General features: G+C 35.9%; 1 protein-coding gene and 2 long non-coding RNA genes across 4 annotated transcripts; 2 read left to right on the top strand and 1 right to left on the bottom strand.

The window, feature by feature from the left end:
• Positions 1-2,089: 2,089 nt before the first annotated feature.
• LOC105168389 (uncharacterized) lies at positions 2,090-4,363 on the top strand. Its single transcript, XR_016062250.1, has 2 exons — positions 2,090-2,247; positions 2,335-4,363. It is a non-coding gene; the product is annotated as an uncharacterized LOC105168389 (long non-coding RNA).
• XIF (myosin-like protein XIF) lies at positions 2,961-15,369 on the bottom strand. Of its 2 annotated transcripts, XM_011088445.3 has the most exons (40): positions 15,229-15,369; positions 15,010-15,138; positions 14,180-14,323; positions 13,919-14,064; positions 13,695-13,851; positions 13,550-13,608; positions 13,285-13,444; positions 13,064-13,213; positions 12,812-12,948; positions 12,575-12,721; positions 11,880-11,981; positions 11,744-11,801; positions 11,548-11,649; positions 11,412-11,449; positions 11,017-11,143; positions 10,771-10,941; positions 10,550-10,681; positions 10,327-10,433; positions 9,974-10,034; positions 9,695-9,872; positions 9,263-9,468; positions 8,651-8,770; positions 8,455-8,553; positions 7,853-8,068; positions 7,135-7,274; positions 6,959-7,060; positions 6,333-6,444; positions 6,172-6,258; positions 6,021-6,080; positions 5,749-5,919; positions 5,467-5,622; positions 5,185-5,388; positions 4,953-5,102; positions 4,797-4,867; positions 4,592-4,691; positions 4,445-4,501; positions 4,306-4,362; positions 4,059-4,139; positions 3,488-3,570; positions 2,961-3,406 (listed from the first exon to the last, which is right to left on the bottom strand). In XM_011088445.3, exons 1-40 carry the CDS (start codon positions 15,229-15,231, stop codon positions 3,283-3,285), a joined length of 4,704 nt encoding a protein of 1,567 aa, XP_011086747.1. In that variant the 5' UTR covers positions 15,232-15,369; the 3' UTR covers positions 2,961-3,282. The 2 variants fall into 2 exon arrangements, with proteins under 2 accessions (XP_011086747.1, XP_020553440.1); XM_020697781.2 differs by lacking the exons at positions 13,919-14,064; positions 14,180-14,323; positions 15,010-15,138; positions 15,229-15,369 and having other exon boundaries at positions 13,285-13,424; positions 13,695-13,835.
• LOC148789512 (uncharacterized) lies at positions 14,152-17,243 on the top strand. The gene is made up of 3 exons (XR_016062261.1): positions 14,152-14,239; positions 14,947-15,896; positions 16,031-17,243. It is a non-coding gene; the product is annotated as an uncharacterized LOC148789512 (long non-coding RNA).
• The last annotated feature ends 719 nt before the right edge of the window (positions 17,244-17,962 follow it).

Raw genomic sequence — 17,962 nt, forward strand, 5'->3', positions numbered from 1 at the left:
TAAAAACAAATCCAAACATACATAATATCTCTAACACACACTTATTTATTTTTATTTTTCTCTCTTTATCTCCACAAAACACAACAAAATAATCAGAAAACGAATCCAAACAAAGTGTTTAAATTTTATTAAATCACGAGTTATTGGAGAATGAAGGCCCCCAAAAAACAGTATCGATAACAGATTTGATATTTTACACATATTTTCATTCTTTGAAAAAAGTCTTGGTTTTAGCAAGCGCATTTGAAATATTACATGTTCTGTAATCATATATAGATATTTTAGCCCGTTTAATTCGTATGATTCCCATATTTGATTGGTATTATTAGATTCTAATATTATTTTTAGTAATTTATAAAATAATGGATTTCATCTCTTAGGTGGGATACATAACCCCACCAATTATTATAAATTTATATTAAGAATATCTTTTCTCAATTGCCCTCCAACTCTCCTTACTATCTCTCTTCACTTCTCTCCCCCCTTCCTCCCTTTTTATTTTCATCTATTTCTTCTCACCAAGAAAAATAAAAACATAGAGTTCTTCCTTATCTAAGTGATTCAAAAAAACATATTTTAACTTATAATAATTATATAATAATGATAAAATATTTTTTTTTTGGATTTTTCAAAAATATTTGATTTTATTTAGTTGTCAAAATGAATGTGTATTTAGAACTTTTGTTTCTTATTAATATAAAAAAATAAAATATTCCAAAAATTAATTTTTTAGGAAAATTTATTACAATGACTATTTTAGATATTTTGTTTTGTCATCATTCACAAACTACAATATAAAAATAAAAATAACTTAAAAAATGATACCCTTAATAGTCTTTTTATATTTAATCATACTTTATAATCCCTTCAATCAAATATTATATTATCACATTGATATCACACATATAATATTTCAAACCAAACAATATATAATGAAAGATGGAATTAATTATCATTCAATTTCTCGTGCACATAGCAACAAATGATTCTACAAGCCAAATTTGGTTATCCCTACAATTTAAATATCATTTTAGGGTTGCACAATGAGTAAATTGACAAAATAACTTTGGATTTTATGAAATTTTAATTATAAAGACATAAGTCTTTGAAAGTTGTTAAAAGATGTGAAATTGGGAAATGATTATTTAAAAAAAAATGTTGAGACAATAAATAAAAGAATAATTATCTATATTAATGTAATAGCACCAAGATTGAATTATTTGTTCCTTCCACGAAACTTCTTTGGGCTCGAATTGTTTGTCAAAAAGCCTCCAAGACGCCACGTCGTGTCGTTCTTGATTCCGATGGTTCGCGTCGTCTGGAATACTATTTCATCGAAATGGGCATTGGTATTGACGAACAGGAACCGGTCATTATTGCGGGCAAGATGGCCAATGAAATTGCAGGTATTGCGGAGGCAAATTACGGTCTTGTCGGAATCAATAACGCTGAGAGAGTTCCGGGTGCCATCGGAGAAGATCTTGAAGTGATGGGCTGTCACGTGGCTGCCAATGTGGGCGTTTGTGCTCAGCAGTTTCTGGATTACGACAGAGTGAAACTACATCCTCAACGAAATCGAAAGAGTTGTCTTTCAAGTGAATGTTTTCAGGCGCTGATTTTATATGGCCGTATGTGCAAGTGTCTCCGTATGGTTTATCACTGGGCGTGAGTGTGTGTTGATGGGGTTGGGGTATCAAGAGTGGAGCAGCAGATCGGGGTTTAAGCAGCGGCGAGGGACGAAGAATGAGAAATTGGAAACGTTACAACAATACGGGTCAAAGTAGAAATGAATCCATACGGAGAGGTTGTCTGTGTTTTACCCAATATATAAATCAATCGACGAAAAGAAAGAAAAGAAAGAAAATAATAAAACTTGAATAAATGAATTATTTTATAATAAAGAATATTTTTTATTTTACAAAAAATTAGTACGACGCTATTATTAAAAGTGTATGGATGACTATTTTTTTTTATATTAATATAAATATACACGCTAGGTGTTGAGTTTTTTTAAATAAAATAAATAACATAATTTTTCTACAATTTGATTAATAAGACAATAAATACAATAAATTTGAAAATAGAAAATCCAATCCTTCTTCCTAATCAAATCCAAAATTTCATTGTTCATTCCGGGGAAAGAACGTGCATACTCCCAAGTCCTGATTGGGCATAGCTAAGTAATTCATGGGCATGAAATTCTAGTTCCAATCGGCTCAGTTTATACTTGACGTGCAATTCAGAAAAGTGATTTATATAACACTCGCTGCTTAATTTATTATGTTCTGGATAAGAATTATGAGATTGGCTGAATTTCTCTATGATCTTCAACAGTGAATCATGGAGTAAACAATACTTTCAGTATGCGTAAGCGCGCGGGTGGGCGTGCATGGATAAATTCTGAGGGTATTCAGAGAGCTTGTTGACAATGATGCTGGTAAATTATTAAGATTTTATACCAGCAATATTTCCATTGTGATTTTGACGACTTTCTGCTTCCATCACCACTGTTATATCTATATTTGTGTCAGTGCTCTTAAAGGGTGAATCCCGCCCCAAGAAGGTTTTTCCCCCCCACCAATTTACTGGTTTGAGTAATTTTTTGCATAGCAAAGATTCTTGACCACACACACCCACATATATACATATGTATATGTATATTTAGATGCAGCTTGGTGTTATAACAAGTTGCCTTAGAGAATCATGCAACTTATCTGGGGGTGTAAATGCATATTAGTGCAGCTGACTTGTAGAAAATGATCTATGTAGAGTTGAAGTGCATCTCAAATGGCTTCTGAAAGGGAGTTCCGTTACTGTTATTTTCCTTAATTGAGTGATTTGCTTGGTTTGTAGTTTTGGATTTTTGTAAGTTATAAGTATTAGACATCTTGAGAAGCCTTAGTTGCTGTCATATCTGAATGGTTCAATCAGAAAGGGTAAAATGGAGTGGACAAAATGGATTGAGATGCAAACAAATCTTTCTGTTTCTAGTAATATTTTTCAAACAGATGTTATTTGCATTACATCACAGTTTCTGTAATAGTCCCCACCATAAGAGCATCATATAACTTTAGTCGCCTTATCGTTGCCGGCTGGATAACAAGGGCCAAAAGATTCAAGGAGGAAAAGAAATTTCGAACAGGGAAAAAGGGGATTTACATTCTGAACACTCACAAACTCACTCTCCACCACCCAAAGGGGAAAAAATAAAAAGGTGTCCATTTAAAAACTGAGAACACTTACTGCTGTGTATAGAATCAAAATTGGAAAACTGCAAAAATGTCATTCTGTTGTCTGCAACAGGAAATGGAAGTCTGATCTCTGACGAAGGAGGGGCGGTGGATCCACATCAGACACATTGATATCTTGGAAAGACCGCGATATCTCATCCATGGAGAAAGGCATACTGCAATTTGGACAATCCAATTGGTGATTGCATTTCCTTTTCATTTTCAAAGTTATCTATTCTCAAGTTTTAACTTTTTACCTTGAATCCACGTCGAGCAAGAAGGTATTGTTTGGTGTACTAATTGAATCTTCCACCGTCAGCGCTTTCATCTTTGCAATCACCTAAGTACAGATAATTGTAGCGAGTGGAAGGATAACCCGTCAAAAGGACTTGGTGTTTGAGTTTTGCAGAAATAAGAGTAATGCATCTTTTTCTGTGTAAGAAAGGCATGAACTTTCCAATTCATATGTATTATTAGATTATAGATCATGCAAAGAAAGGAAAGGAGTTCCATGAAACCTGCTATACAGCTTAAAGTCAGAGAAGAAATAAAATCAAAGTAGCTTTAACAAGACATTGATAAAAATTGAGTGAACTTTCCTTTCGACCTTGTTTAAAGAATGTTTACAGGATGATCATCTGAGGATGATTAACAACTTGGAGTTATGCAAGCAGCGTTTACATGTATAGTTGGCATGATCTTGATTTTCTAGCTGTGTACTGGAATATCATTTGAAATAAAACCTGTTTTTCAATTACCTTAGTAGAATAAATTCTAAATCCCCAAAAAGAGACCTGCAAAACTCCAATAGGTACAAAAGACCATTACCTCTGAAGATAATCCTTGGGTTCCATATTTGTCATCCCAGAACATGGTACCAATTCTATATATTTGTGCAATGCTCAATACCTGATCAAAAGGACGAAAAAGGACAAAAATATTATGTTAAAATTATAGTTAAGTTGTATGGATTTCCCCTATGGCCTCTTGTAGTGAATAGATATCTCACTGAAAGGAAATGTAACCACTTCCCGACTTTCAGTAGAGATGAATAAAGCATAAAGTCAGTTTTTACCGGGCAGAGTTCATTTGTGATCTCATCCAATGACTTGTGAGTTTTCTGATGCAAGACCTGCGAAAGTTAAAGCATGGCTTGATCAATTATGATTTCTTCAATTTTAGTAGCAAACTGGACCAGGTTTATAAAACCGTACCAGAAAAGCTACAGCTTGTCTAATGTGTTGGAGTTCATCCCATGAGGATCCAGCAAACTGCATCATGACAGAAAGAGGTGAGACATCTATATTCACATAATCAAACTTCTCTAAATTATTCAGTTGTGTTTTCATTGAGTTATTTACCTCATCTGTTGCTTTCATACACCAATGTTCTAATTCTTGTAAACCAGCCTTCACATATTCACCATTGCTAAATGAGCAGCACTCACGGCGGAGCAGTAAGCTGAATTGTATGCAGAATGATAATTGGGACATAAGTTTATTGTATACGTATTTTTAGTTCTGAAATCTTTTGTTGTAGCACGAATAGAAGTAGAATACTCCTTACCTATTGAAAAGCTGAACATTTATGAATGAGAATACTTGGCTGAAAATTTTCCTTGTGATGGTAGAAGGAACCTAAGGACAGACATATTAACATGAAAACAATTTTGATTCATGTCCCTTGAAGGAAATAAGACGGGATAAAATTTATTCTGCTTACATAATTTTCAGACAGAATCCCAATGGTTTGATCCAAGCTTTGGACTATATTTTGCCAGTGTATACTAGAGCCCTGTTGTTTCGTTATGATATGTGAATGAATGTTTTTAGATGATCCTTTCACTGGTCTGATCCTTGCAGCTCTTGGTGCCTGTTTATGGCATTTTTTAATATGAATTATGATTCATAAAACGTGTTGATTGATAATCTTCTGGAGTGGATAAGGTACTTACTTGTATACACAAATTAAGAAATGGGCTGATCTCTTTCTTTAAGCCATCACGAATCATCCCGTATATTTTCTCTACACAGGCAGTTAAATGTTGCTTAAACAATAAAGCTGGATATTTAGCTTCAATCCTTGATTTTGCAACTGGATTTCCCTCGATCCCGCTGTATCCACTAGATAGTCCCGTGATCACAGAAGATGATCGCACCTGACATTTCATAACCCTAGGCATTTAACAATTTCCCATGGTTTTATGTGGGTGAGTGACTTACATTCAAAGTTTTACCTGTGCCATTCTAGCAAAAAGTGTAATGGGTGAACTTCGGTTACGTTTTGAGACCACTGATGATGTATTGCTCGCCTTGATTGTTTTTTGAATAAGAAACAAAAGAGTTGAAGTTGTTGACAGCCAGTAGGCGAGATTTTTGGTGTTGTCCTGGTTCTGCACAGAAAAGGTACTTGAGACTCGTCTGCAGTTGTGCTTTATATGTTTAATAAGGACCATTGACAAAAGTTAAAAATATGCTAAGCAGTTGGATTTTGTCTTGAAATAATTCAGTTCTACTACCTCTATTGATGATTGGATTGCATGAATAATCCTATCAAATATATTAGTTTTATCTGCTTCGAAGGATCTCCATTGAATGAGTGCTTTATACACAATACAAGCAGCAACAGGCCTATTTTTATCAAAGCGATTGTCTTCCAAAAGACATTTGATTAGTGCATCATGGTTTTCCTGATACATGAAGAACAAGGATTCACAAGAATGCAATTAGAATTCCATGTCTGTATGGTAACCATTATAATTTTGATAACAGGTGGGTTTAACTGAAATACCTGCTGCCGATCTGTCAAGGATCTCTGTTTAACGAGGAGAGCGGGAGTAGCCTTTGAATCCTGCATATAAATTGAACTTTTGTATTAACTAATCGGGCAATGGTGGGAAACTCCTTCATATATGAAATTATTGACTGGAATCTTGATTTACTTCAATTGTTTGTTGCTCCACATTGTTTAGTGGATGCTGTTCCATAGTTTGGAAGTCATTATGGCTCTGATATCCATTATCCAAATCCTGATTTTACAGCAACATAGTGATTAGTTGAATAGAACCGTAGCATTAGAGTAAGCAAGTAAAACCAATTGTACCTTTGCTGGTAGGCTAACTTGATCATCAGAAGTCGCTATTTGTTCCACAACTACTTTTTGACTGCGGAGGAACTTGTTTTCTGACTCCAAATCTCTGATCTTTCCCCTCAATCTGGCATGAAAGATTTTTCAGATTTCTACCACGGACTGCTTTCAAGAAACGTAATCCAGGTGAATATATTAACTTCTCTAGGTTTATGTATTTATATTTTACCTATTAACTAAGTAATGCCCTTTGGCATTATTGCTTCATCTCTTATTATTTGATTCAATCTGCTTGATAGATGCACTATCCAGTCTAATATATTCTAGGGAGGATTTCTGCAAATTACTAGGGTACTAGTTCGTAGCCAACTGATTAATTCTGCTCATTTAGATGCTCGTGTTTATGTCAAACCCATTTAGTTTGAAACATGCAGGTTCTCATGAAGAACTGTGGATATTTCTCTGACACAGAGGAGATCTAATTCTGAGATTCTGGATTGCAGAGAGTATGCAAACTTAAATATTTTATGTTCTGCTCGAGAGCTGTATATCCTTCCACTAAAGGCCAGTCAGATTTTTATCAAGTGTCTAATGTAAATAGTTGAAATCTTAAGATGAAAGCCATTCTTTTATAGTCTTACACTTCCATTTCCTCAGTGAAGTCCTCTTTGGCTGATGCAGCCAAAGCTTGCTGTCGTAGGACCTGATTCTCCGACTCGAGATTAGACACGTTCGCTTCTAATCTGAAGAGACATTAGTAGATACAATCATAATAGACTTGATAATTCTGATAATGCAGATATTTAAAGTCGGATACCTTTCAATGGTCTCTTGCAGTCGTGAAGCTCTCTGTTGTGCTTCTTCTGCTTCTTTAAGTCTGGCGTGGCTTTCTTTTTCCACCTCTGAATAACTCTGCTCAAATTCCTCTACCCGCTTCTTTAGTTCAGTGATCATTTCCTGCACATGTTCACTCGGAATTAGGTCATGTGCCCTATGATTCTCAAATGTCCTAGTTTCAAGTGTTAACATTTGCAGTTTTCCAGAACATGCACCGACCAGGTTGGAATATGTTACATGCTTTCTGACCCATCATAGCTACTTTCAGATAATTCAGCTGTCTTCAGTTTATACCAAATATCAAATAAAGATTTTTATGTCAAGATCTTATTTTATCATGTATGGGAACAGATACACTTGCAATTTCTTTTTCTTTCCTCTCTCTATCCCTCTCGATCACTCATCCACTCGGTCTAAGTTTGTTTTCCAGTTTCTCAATTACCAATTCTTTGTGAAGTACTTATACTTCTAGAATCATTCTGCCGTCCAAATTCTTCCTTGCTTACGTATAGTATATATTACAGGATCTCAGAATTCTAGTTTATTATTTTTATTTATTCCTCTTTGATTATTTAGATATATCTACACAGATGCCATTTGGCCAGAGTATAATGTTATCAAGTGGGTTTGGTTTGTTACACTAAATCCAGATACCATCTTATTAAATCATGTAGTATACTTTGGATGCTTGATGATACCTGAAGTTCTTGGTTTTGAGTTGTCAGTTGCTCCACCTTTGTGTTGTCAACAACTGGTACCTCTTTGATGACAGGTGGGGCTTGTTCAATTGCTATCTTTGCAGCTTCTCTTTCATGAATGATGGCGGCATGTGCTTCATGTAGTTGTGTCTGCATATCCTGTAAAGCATTCTGCAGTTTTGCTATCTCTTGCCCCTTTGCTTCTTCAATATCCACCTGAAAGATGATTATCTTTTTAGCTAATGTATAGATGGACAACATTTGGACTGCATGTCATCAGAATTGAACTTTATATTCAGATACTTCACTAGCAATTATAAAATAAATACAAGTTTTCCTGGTTTAAACATGGTTACATTTTTTTCAAGAGCGTACTGCCGGCAGTAATTTTTTGGATGATAAGTTGGCAAGTGCTTGACTCAGGGATGTTATTAGTAGCTTAAATCAGTTGCTAATTCTGAATGTCAGATATTTATGTGGTATTCTGATACTAAAGTGATAGAATCAATGGTCAGACATAGAAGTTATTGGCCAGATTATTTTCTATACTGCTGGCTGTTACTCTGTTGCATTGTAATTGGAAGATTGCATCTATAGCTTACTCGTAAGTGCTTTTCAATGTCCAATCTCCATGTAAGCTCCTCTACACGCTTTTCTAGCTTGTCCTTTGCTTCCTTCAGGGCTCCTGTTTCCCTTGCTGCCTGTTTTGGGAGAATTTCCACATTAACCATTTAACATTGTGCATATTACAGTTGCACTATGAAAACTGAAGTTTGATTATATTAAGAGGCCACTGACCATCCTCAATTTGCGAAGCTCCTTCCTTGCTATTCTAGCTCGCCAGAGGCATTGAACTGCAATGGTGGATTTCTTCAGTCGATTATAGGCGGAAAGGGCATGGAAACTTCTCCATTGCGTCTGGAAAAGACAAAGATATTTAATATCTGGATGAATGCCAGTATTATGATAATTCTTCCAATGTGGGCCTTCACAATTATCTATTGCAGCATGACTTGCTTAAGTACTTCAGAAATGAAGTTAATCAATTAATTCATCAGAAATAATAAGACAAAAAACCAGTTATCAGTCTCCTATCTCCCCAGCTTCCGACATATCAAAATAAAAAAATAAATATAGAACAGAAAATCCATCCTATGCTCAGTATGCATGGTTTAACTTGTTCACAAATACAGAGGCTGAGAGGAATTAATCTCTGATTGAAGACCATGCAACCCAGCTAAATATTGGGATATCTTAACTGTCGGACGTCAAATGAAATTCATTCCATGCCAAGGCTCAATCATAGTTCCTGTGGTGCCTATTTTAGGTTTAATTATACATTTTTTTGCTTTCTTTGTGGCTGCAGGCAGTTGTAGCAGAAACTGGATTTGATCAGTGCTGGTTTATTACCTGAATGATTGTTGCTGCTTTGTTTTGTCTTCTCCTTCTGAACTCATTTCGTGCTGCCATTGCTTGTAATCCAGTTTGAATTACAATTGCCGCTCCCTGTAATTTGGTGTAAGATCTTCTTGCTGCATGAGCCCGTGCATGTTTCTGTATTCGAATTGAAGCAGCTTCTCTTCTCATGTATTCATAAAGCTTACATGCCAGTCGTGCTGTGTAAGCGTGTAAGCAGCAGAAGAAATTGTTATTTGGAATATAGCAAGAAGTTTCAGTAACAAACTGTCTGATTGTTATAGACTTGCATATAAGTTTATGATCATTTCTAATGGTAAAGTTAGATGTTTGCACACTAAGGATCCACTTCAATGTATTGAGCTGAAAGTTTTAATTACAATGGCAAATAAAGTTATCTGACTCTTAACTCGATTATCACATTACCTCTCCAAAGTTTCTGGACATTTATGGTAGCCTTGCGGAGGATGATGAACTCTTTTCTGGTTAGGTATGTCCGGATTTGTCTCTGAATGCGCTTTGCCGCATGAGCCAGAACTTCAGCTCTTCTAGCATCTAATTCAGCCATCTGCCCTGCTCTAAGAAATACCTTGCTTTTCCCAATCTGAAGTCAGAGTAGTTACAAAGCTAAATGCTTGCTACACATGAAAGTTTTAAAGGGAACTAAAAGCAGCGATACTACTATGATAACTAGTTAGATATTACCTGATAGCCTTTTAAGCCCATTTTGTCACATATTGCAATACATGCTGATTTCTCATCGGACCTGTAATATGGAAAACAATATAGGTATTGTTATTATCTAAGATACAAATATAACTATTCCTTGGTACTCAACATGATGCTAACTAGCAATGGGATGTGGATACACGGCTCCATGATGAAATACAAGCAGGAGGTGATTTAAATTTTATCACATCACGTGTAATCTCACTGGTAAGTTGCTTGATATCAAGAATTTTCTGACATGTGCTGCTGTTACGTGTGCAGATTACCATTTTGTCATGAAAGGGGGTACCCACTGAGGCTAAAATGAGATGGAATGTGAGATTATGTACCCATCCACAACATCTGGAGCTAGCATTCCAAACCGGTCTATGAACTCATCAAATGTTCTTTTTGTTGGATATCCAGCACAACTTATTCTTATGGCCTCTAACACACCCTGCCACAATTTCCAGAAATGCTTCTTAAAGTGCAAGAAAAAGAAAGGCCAGATACTAGTAGATTTCAGAAACTTTAAAGATACCATCACATTTTAGAGATTAATTAGCAACTTACTCCACATCTCAACTGGTTTAAGACATTGAAGTTCTCAAATATTCCAGGCTTCAGAACAGTATTCGGCTTTACACATCTGATATAATGTGGCTCTGTTGTGCTCAGCGTTTCCATTAACGATTGTAACTGTTGCTGCATATTGATGATTGATATGGTAATCCATGTGGAATTGTAGCAAGCTTACAGTTGGATTGTCACTCAAATTTGCTGTTTAGACATACCTTGAAGCGGGTACCAATGGAAGAAAACTTGGACTGCTTTGATGCTTCGTCAGGCAATGGTGGGAAGAGATTTGCAACAAATGAGCACTTAGATTCAGTCAAAAGAGCTTGGTGTTCTGCGACAACATAGTCCTTATTCTTGTCCAGGAACTGATCAGCTTGATAAGTCACCTGTTTGGCAAGAGTAGAATGATTGAAAATTCTATGGACGAAGCTGATGAATATTTTTGTTATACTCGTACTTACATCACCAGCATAATGATTAATTGTGAAATCAGTTCGAGCAAGTTTTGGCTTGCTAAAGCGTTTGTGACCTTTGTAAGTCTGATACATCTTTTGCGCAAATGTCTCATGAGTTGATTTGGGGAACATGCTGCAAAATAAGTAACTCAAGTTATATATATATATATATATATGTGTGTGTGTGTGTGTGTGTGTGTGTGTGTGTGTGTGTGTGTGTGCATTTTGGTATTGTGTCCTGAACATACTGTTACCCTACTATTTGTGCCATATTTTTTTCTAGAATGTCAGATTTATTTTGTGTTTCCTTTGATAGTATCTCTATCCAAATAATAATGCAGGTGTTTTACGTGTTGAGTATCCTGTTTTCAAGAAATTTTAGATTGTGACAGCACACGTACCAGGCTTCATCAAGGAGAGCAATTATTCCTCCTGGTTTCTGCATGCAAATATCCAACATTACTTTAAGGTAAATTGTGTACCCTATGAATGTGGCATAAGTTTGCATGCACGTCTCCAACAGGAATTTGGACATACCTTTTCAATCAGATCTAATACATCCTGATTATCTACGAATTCAACATAACTCCAGTTGATTTCCTCTTTTGTGTACTCTTCTTGTTCCATCTTGAATACATGCTGCATATGTGTTTGTCCATTTCAATCAACATACTATATTCATGTAAATGCGATACAATACAGGTGGTGCAGATTAAGTTGAACTTCATCTGACCTGATTGAAATGCTGCTGCAACTTCTCATTTGTCAGGTTGATACATAACTGCTCAAAACTGTGATATGTGGGGTAGGGACAAGTTAGTCTTGAGGTGTAAACGCCTCTATTATGTGAAACAGCAAGCAAAACATACCTGTTAATTTTGAAGCTCTCGAACCCGTATATATCTAGGACTCCGATTATGCTTTTAGCATTGGGATCTTGACCAATTGAACTGTTTATCTTGTCCACTATCCTGCATAATCATACAGAAGCAGTCATTGTAATGCATCATCTTTTTCACCTTCAGTATAGCCTTTGTGTTTCTTGAATCAGAATATGAATACGACAATAGTATTTGCTATTACAAGTGTTTTTAGCCATTATCACTCCACTGCTTTTTGACAAATTGTTGATAGAAGGAAAATCTCTCTTAGAACTCGGGAATGAACTTAAAAGCGGCAACTTTATGATTTTGGCATCAAATTCCAAATGTTGGCACTTTCTGGTTGTCTGAAATTTTTGGTTAGATGCTCGAATAATGCATCCTCATAGGTTGCACATCCACTGCAGGTCTTGTAGGTGTTATCACCTAACAAAAGCCCAATAAGTCCGGTCTCTTAATTGATTATGAAGGTTTTTTATATTTGTCTCTGTATTCTCCCTTTCGCAACAAGAAACTCTTCTAAGATATGCTATTTTCTTTTTGTTCTTTGAGAGAAGGTAATCATACAATCTGCAGATTTCAATATTCTTCCTGGCATTTTATAATGTCTCTCTGTGCTGACGGTTGATATATCCTCAGAATACCTAAGTTAATAGTGGAAAGACTGATTCAAAGATTCTTACCAATCAAATAATCTGGAATATATTGTTTTTGCCAAAGCATCCCTGCTTGTGATGGCTGCAGCAGGATCAAGTGGTTTTGTAATGCTTCCATCAGGAGTTACAATTACACGCTGGCAAAGAGAGTCCTCCAGTGCCTTCTCGTTGCACCTGTGTAAATGCATTTTGAATGACAATACTGAAGCACAACATAAGGGGAAGAAAAGTTAAATGCAGTCTCAAATTAATGCAAATTCTGACATGAGTAGCTCTGCTGTTGTCCGAAGGTGATAGCGTGCCTTATCATCTTTTAGCTTGGAAGAATCCACTTCATTCCCCTTGACAAATTCGACATTCCCCAAGTGGAGTATAGCAGCTACTACACGGAATATAGCTTCCTACTCAAAGAAAAAAGATAACAGGAGATGGAAGAGAAAAGGATTGATTATAAATGTGATTTAAGTCCCTATAATGTCCTATCTGATCCTTTAGTACCACCAGTCAGGATCAAACCTGCTCGTCCTGGTTGATTCCAACTATGTCCATGGCATTTCTCGTTTCCAGGTATTCTCTGGCGTCATCGACATTTGCCACTTCATAACAATTACTTTGATTTAGATAGTGAAATGTTCTTGGATCTCCAAGTTTAAACTTTTTCACTTCCTGCAGTTACACGGTAGATTTAGCAGCCTGTATGCGAAATTCGGTCTCATTCTTATAATGCTCAGGTCTACCTCTGGCGGTGCTGCACAAAGCATGTAAAAGCAATGGTAATTCCTCTCTGGATCAGAGACTTGGCAAACGCGAGATCTCTCTAGGAGATAAGTTCGAACTGCAGCTCCTGAGATCTTCCCATGCTTATCGAATTGGATCTCTACAAATTTACCAAAACGACTGGTACGACCACTCAGTCATGTGAACTACTTGTAAGTCCATATCTAAAAATATGATAAAAAGGGAGAAATTTGGTTAAAAGTTAAACTTGAAGCTTTTGTGTACCTGGAATTGTTGTTTTTAACAGTCTTTGCATTGCCGAATGCTTCTAGGACTGGATTGGACTGAAGAAATGGATTCTTAGTTTTCTGTGAATTCTTGCAAATAAGAAATGCCATGAGTTTCTAAGGATAGAGTTATCTTTACTCACCTCCAGGACCTGTTGTTCTACTGTTCTCCCTTCCGTACCAGATCTCCCACCCATGAAAGCAAGATATCTCATTAACAACTTTGTCGTCTCAGTTTTACCAGCTCCACTCTCTCCACTCACCAAGATAGCCTGGCTTCCATGTTCATTAATTATTGCCCTGAGTGTAAAAACTAACCTGTCAATATCCAATTGGACTAATCAAGTATAATGCACCAAGAATGTACCTGTAACAGGCATCTGCAATTGCAAAAAGATGAGGGCTTAGCTCTCCGAAAGCAGCTCCCTTATACTGCTGCATCATGTGGATATCATACAAATGCGGCAATCTCCGGAATGGGTTCACAGCTATTAATATATTTCCCGTGTAAGTCTGCGTATTTCAAGATAGTGTTTAGGCTTGATATTGTGTGTTTGCATGTCCAATCAGAATTTAATATGGTTCATTGGTGTTCTGCAGCTCTATCCATTGGGTGAATGTCACTTACGTATATCTCATTGAGAGCAAACCGGGATGCAAGGTTGTGTAACACTCCTGGCTCATGGAGGTAAGCTAACTTGGTCATATCATCAACCCCAGCAGGGGGCGCTTCCGTATCTTTTGGGTATATGCTCGAAATAGCTGCAACTATCTGAAATTAAGAATCACTCAAATGTTTACATAAGATTACAAGTTTCTGGACCTATGAATTTGTTGGAACAACAGTAACCTTCTAAAGTCCACAGTAGTAAATAGAGAAGAAGATGCACATCTCTTGAGCACAACCAAAAAATTGCTGAAAGAATTTAGATTTCAAAGAAAAATTGACGTTGAAGTGGAAAAACCAGTTGCGTTGCCTATTATTCCCATGAACACAAATCATGGCAACAGCAACTGCTGCTTGCAACCTGGATGTACTCTTGGAATATTCTTTTTCTTGTCTTTTTCAGGATTACTTGTTATATTTTCAGTCAAAATGATTGTACCCCAGAAGTTATCTGTAATTCTTGTCTAACATTCATGACTCTCTTTCATTCGTTTTGATAGCATTTTGCCACTTTCTGTCTTGCGACTTGCTTAATCATACTCAGAGGACCATAGACATCTGTTGTAGTTCTGTCATAGTGTATGTGGTCATGAATCATGATCTGGAGTAAATTTCTTATATGTAATCTATCTGAAAGTTGCTCATGCTGTTAAAATACTCAGTTTTGACTTCCACACAAGTTGTGAAAGGAAAAGCTTATGAACTTTTCACATGTTTGTATATTGCAGAAATACTGCAATCCAGAGAATAGATTCAAGTATGGTTAACTGCTTGATTTGGGATTGACTTACAGACTTCCCATTTGTGGTAGCTATGGTTGCATCTGTTCCTTTAATCTCTACAACTTCTCCATCGATCCAGGCGACCTCAGGATCCTCTGCCCAAACATGGGATCCGACGATAATGTTTACTGGAGTACCCTGAATTGTGAAGAAGCAGAAGATTGTTATTCACTGATCACAAGGATGCAAATGCATGTAAAATAGGGATTAAGATGACCATAAACTCACCATTTTCTTGAAGGCTATATGATCATTCAATACAAAAATAGGAGAGACTGCTGTATTGTCTAGAGGAACAGAGAGAGAGGGGAGGGGAAGAGAGAGAGAGAATCAGAGAGATGGCAGTGCTGTTAAGTATTGATGGCTGCTGGGATTCTTGAATAAAAAGTAGTAAAAGAATGTAGGAAAAAGGATGTCTCAAGGCACACCAAAAGCAGAGGTAATGAAGGTGGTGAAAACACAAAAGCAAAAGCCATTGCAGTCACCCCTTCCACCTCCTCCAACCCCACCCACCCCCCCTTCTGTCAACTCCTTCCTCAATCCACGTTGGATGCTGACCTGGCACCTGAAGAGTGACCAATGAATATTTTCTAATAGTAAGTACTGTTTGCTACATGTATCTGACACATAGCACGGACGGAACTGTGTATCAAAAACAAAAATCCCGGACTTTAAGTCGGCAAGTTGTATGCTCCCAGTGTGATCGGCTTATGTACAGTTGATCCAATGAATAGTATAAATCAAATGCAAGCATCATTGCAGCCTGCTGATGAGTGGAGCAGTTAGGCTTGCAATTAAAAGGTGATTGTGTTGCTAATTATGATGTGCATCACCAGGCTGATGCAAAAGCCAAGTAGTACTCCCCCCAATGGGATTACCAATATTCTTTACAAATGGTTGGCCCCTTAACTTTCTCTTTAATCAATGGCTTTACGATATTTAGGACGTGCTTCGCTCAACATTTTTGCATGAACTTACTTTCCTGCCCCTGTTTCACCCTCTCACCATAACTGCATTTTTCCCATTGCAGCACCCAAAATTCCAGTGAAATTGGATGGCAAACAGGTAAACATTAGTTCAGTTTGCCCTTCTCTTTATCAGGTTTGAGCACAGGATTCTTATTGTGAAAACTTACATACGGACCATATCTGTGTTCAGGACTATGACATTTCCATTTAATACTTATGGTTCATTTTGGAGCAAGATTTGCTTTGTCTAATCAAATACTTATTTGACTTGGTGTTGTTGCCGTGTTGACAATTCTTGCACTCTTCTTTCCAGATACTCTCCGAACAAAATGCTGTTAGTTATTGTCTTTCTTTGTAGATGACGAGGAACCACTTCGATGTTCTAACGTTAATATCAGCTAAGGTATTAAACCGAGTCTAAATGCACGATTTCTGTTGGTTGAGCCATTACTTTCTCAAAGTAAATCACGGGTTCCAACTTACTCACAAGAATCGTTCCTTCTCTTGTACGGGCTTTAATTTGATCAAATATGTTTACGATGGAGCTGAATTTTTATTGGGAAAAAAGAAAAAAAGAAGAAAATGTACAAGGAAGTGTAGGTGTAAAGATGTGATGAACATAGGATTGCAGGCTGTAGTGTTTGCATAATTTAGGAGGGTGAAAAGGTTTTTTCCTCTGACTGGAACACCTGGAAAGCTAATTCCTCTCTGTAGGGGTCCCTCATTTTCTTACACACCTCCAAAATTCTCTCCCCAAATCCCATCCACCAACCTACCTTTCTTTTCCCTTTATTCTTTTTTCTATAGCTGCATATCTACACTATTTATTAAGTGTCACCGTATAGAATAATTAATTTCTGTGCTGATTAAAATATATTTACTTATATTTTTCAAGAAATGACACTCTCTTTGATCATATGATTTTTTCTTTAAGATTCTTCTATTCAAGGGAATTTGAAATAAAAAATATTTTAATAATTTAATAAATTATTGATTTTATCATCATTTTCTTACACATATATGTTTCCTTAAAATTAGGGTGGGTGGAGAATGTGGGCATTGAGTTGAAATGTTGATTATGTCTTCTGGGGTGGCCTTTCACATGGAAATAAAGCTACTGTGTGTGGGACCCCTTCTTCTCTTGCTTTCCAGCCAAGCTTTCTTTTTCTTTTTTCTTTTTTTTTTTAAAATTTAAATTAATTTAATTTATTTGGGGGACCCTTTATTTGGTATTTAATGAATTAAATGATTCTTGCTATTAATTTCCATTTTGTTTTATATGAGGAGTACATTTAATTATTTGTTGTTGTAGGTCCAAAATTGATACAAACTTCAATATTTTTCAGCTACTTTTTGGAATATTTCTTGGTTCCAATATTTTCAATTGATCAAATCAGTACAAAGTACTTTGGCAATTGGGGCCAACATATTCATGTACATAATTTTGTAGGCCTGAAAGATAATGTTTTGGGGTATAGAAATTTATTGCTGAGTGAATGGTAATTGTTGAAGAATTTTTGTTTTTTCTTGTAATAAAAAAAAGGGAAAAGAACTAGTAATTTTTGCTTTTTTAATTTAATTTTATTTATTATGATTTTCTTATATTATATTCTATAAGTTGAAAATTTTTCTCAATATTATTCATCACATGTATTTTTCATTCAATAGTAAAAACAAAAATATAAAATATACTAATAGTTCTGTTAACTATTGACAGAAAAATAATATAGGGATTAAAATTAAATTTTTTTTAACTTACATGATATAAGATAAGAAAATCGTAACAAATGGATTAAATTGAGAAAAAATACATAACATATGGAACAAAAATAACGATTTTTCCGTATAATATAAAAGAATTAACTAAATATAATTAATGATTCTAAATCAGAATCATTTTTATCCAACCAAAAATTATTCTCAGGATGTAGACTTAATTGTATTATTTATTACATTGAATAAGAAAAAGTTAAGTGCAGTCAATGATCTCAACC

This window comes from Sesamum indicum, linkage group LG1 (assembly GCF_026168435.1).
Source record: "Sesamum indicum cultivar Baizhima isolate 11 linkage group LG1, ASM2616843v1, whole genome shotgun sequence".
Lineage (NCBI taxonomy): Eukaryota > Viridiplantae > Streptophyta > Magnoliopsida > Lamiales > Pedaliaceae > Sesamum > Sesamum indicum.

Excerpts from the sequence above, each read along its gene's own strand:
- XIF (XM_011088445.3), bottom strand. Across the intron at positions 10,035-10,326 it reads GCTCCAGATGTTGTGGATGG|GTCCGATGAGAAATCAGCAT; the intron begins GTACATAATCTC and ends TCCATATTACAG. Across the intron at positions 5,623-5,748 it reads CAATCCAATCATCAATAGAG|AACCAGGACAACACCAAAAA; the intron begins GTAGTAGAACTG and ends TTTTCTGTGCAG.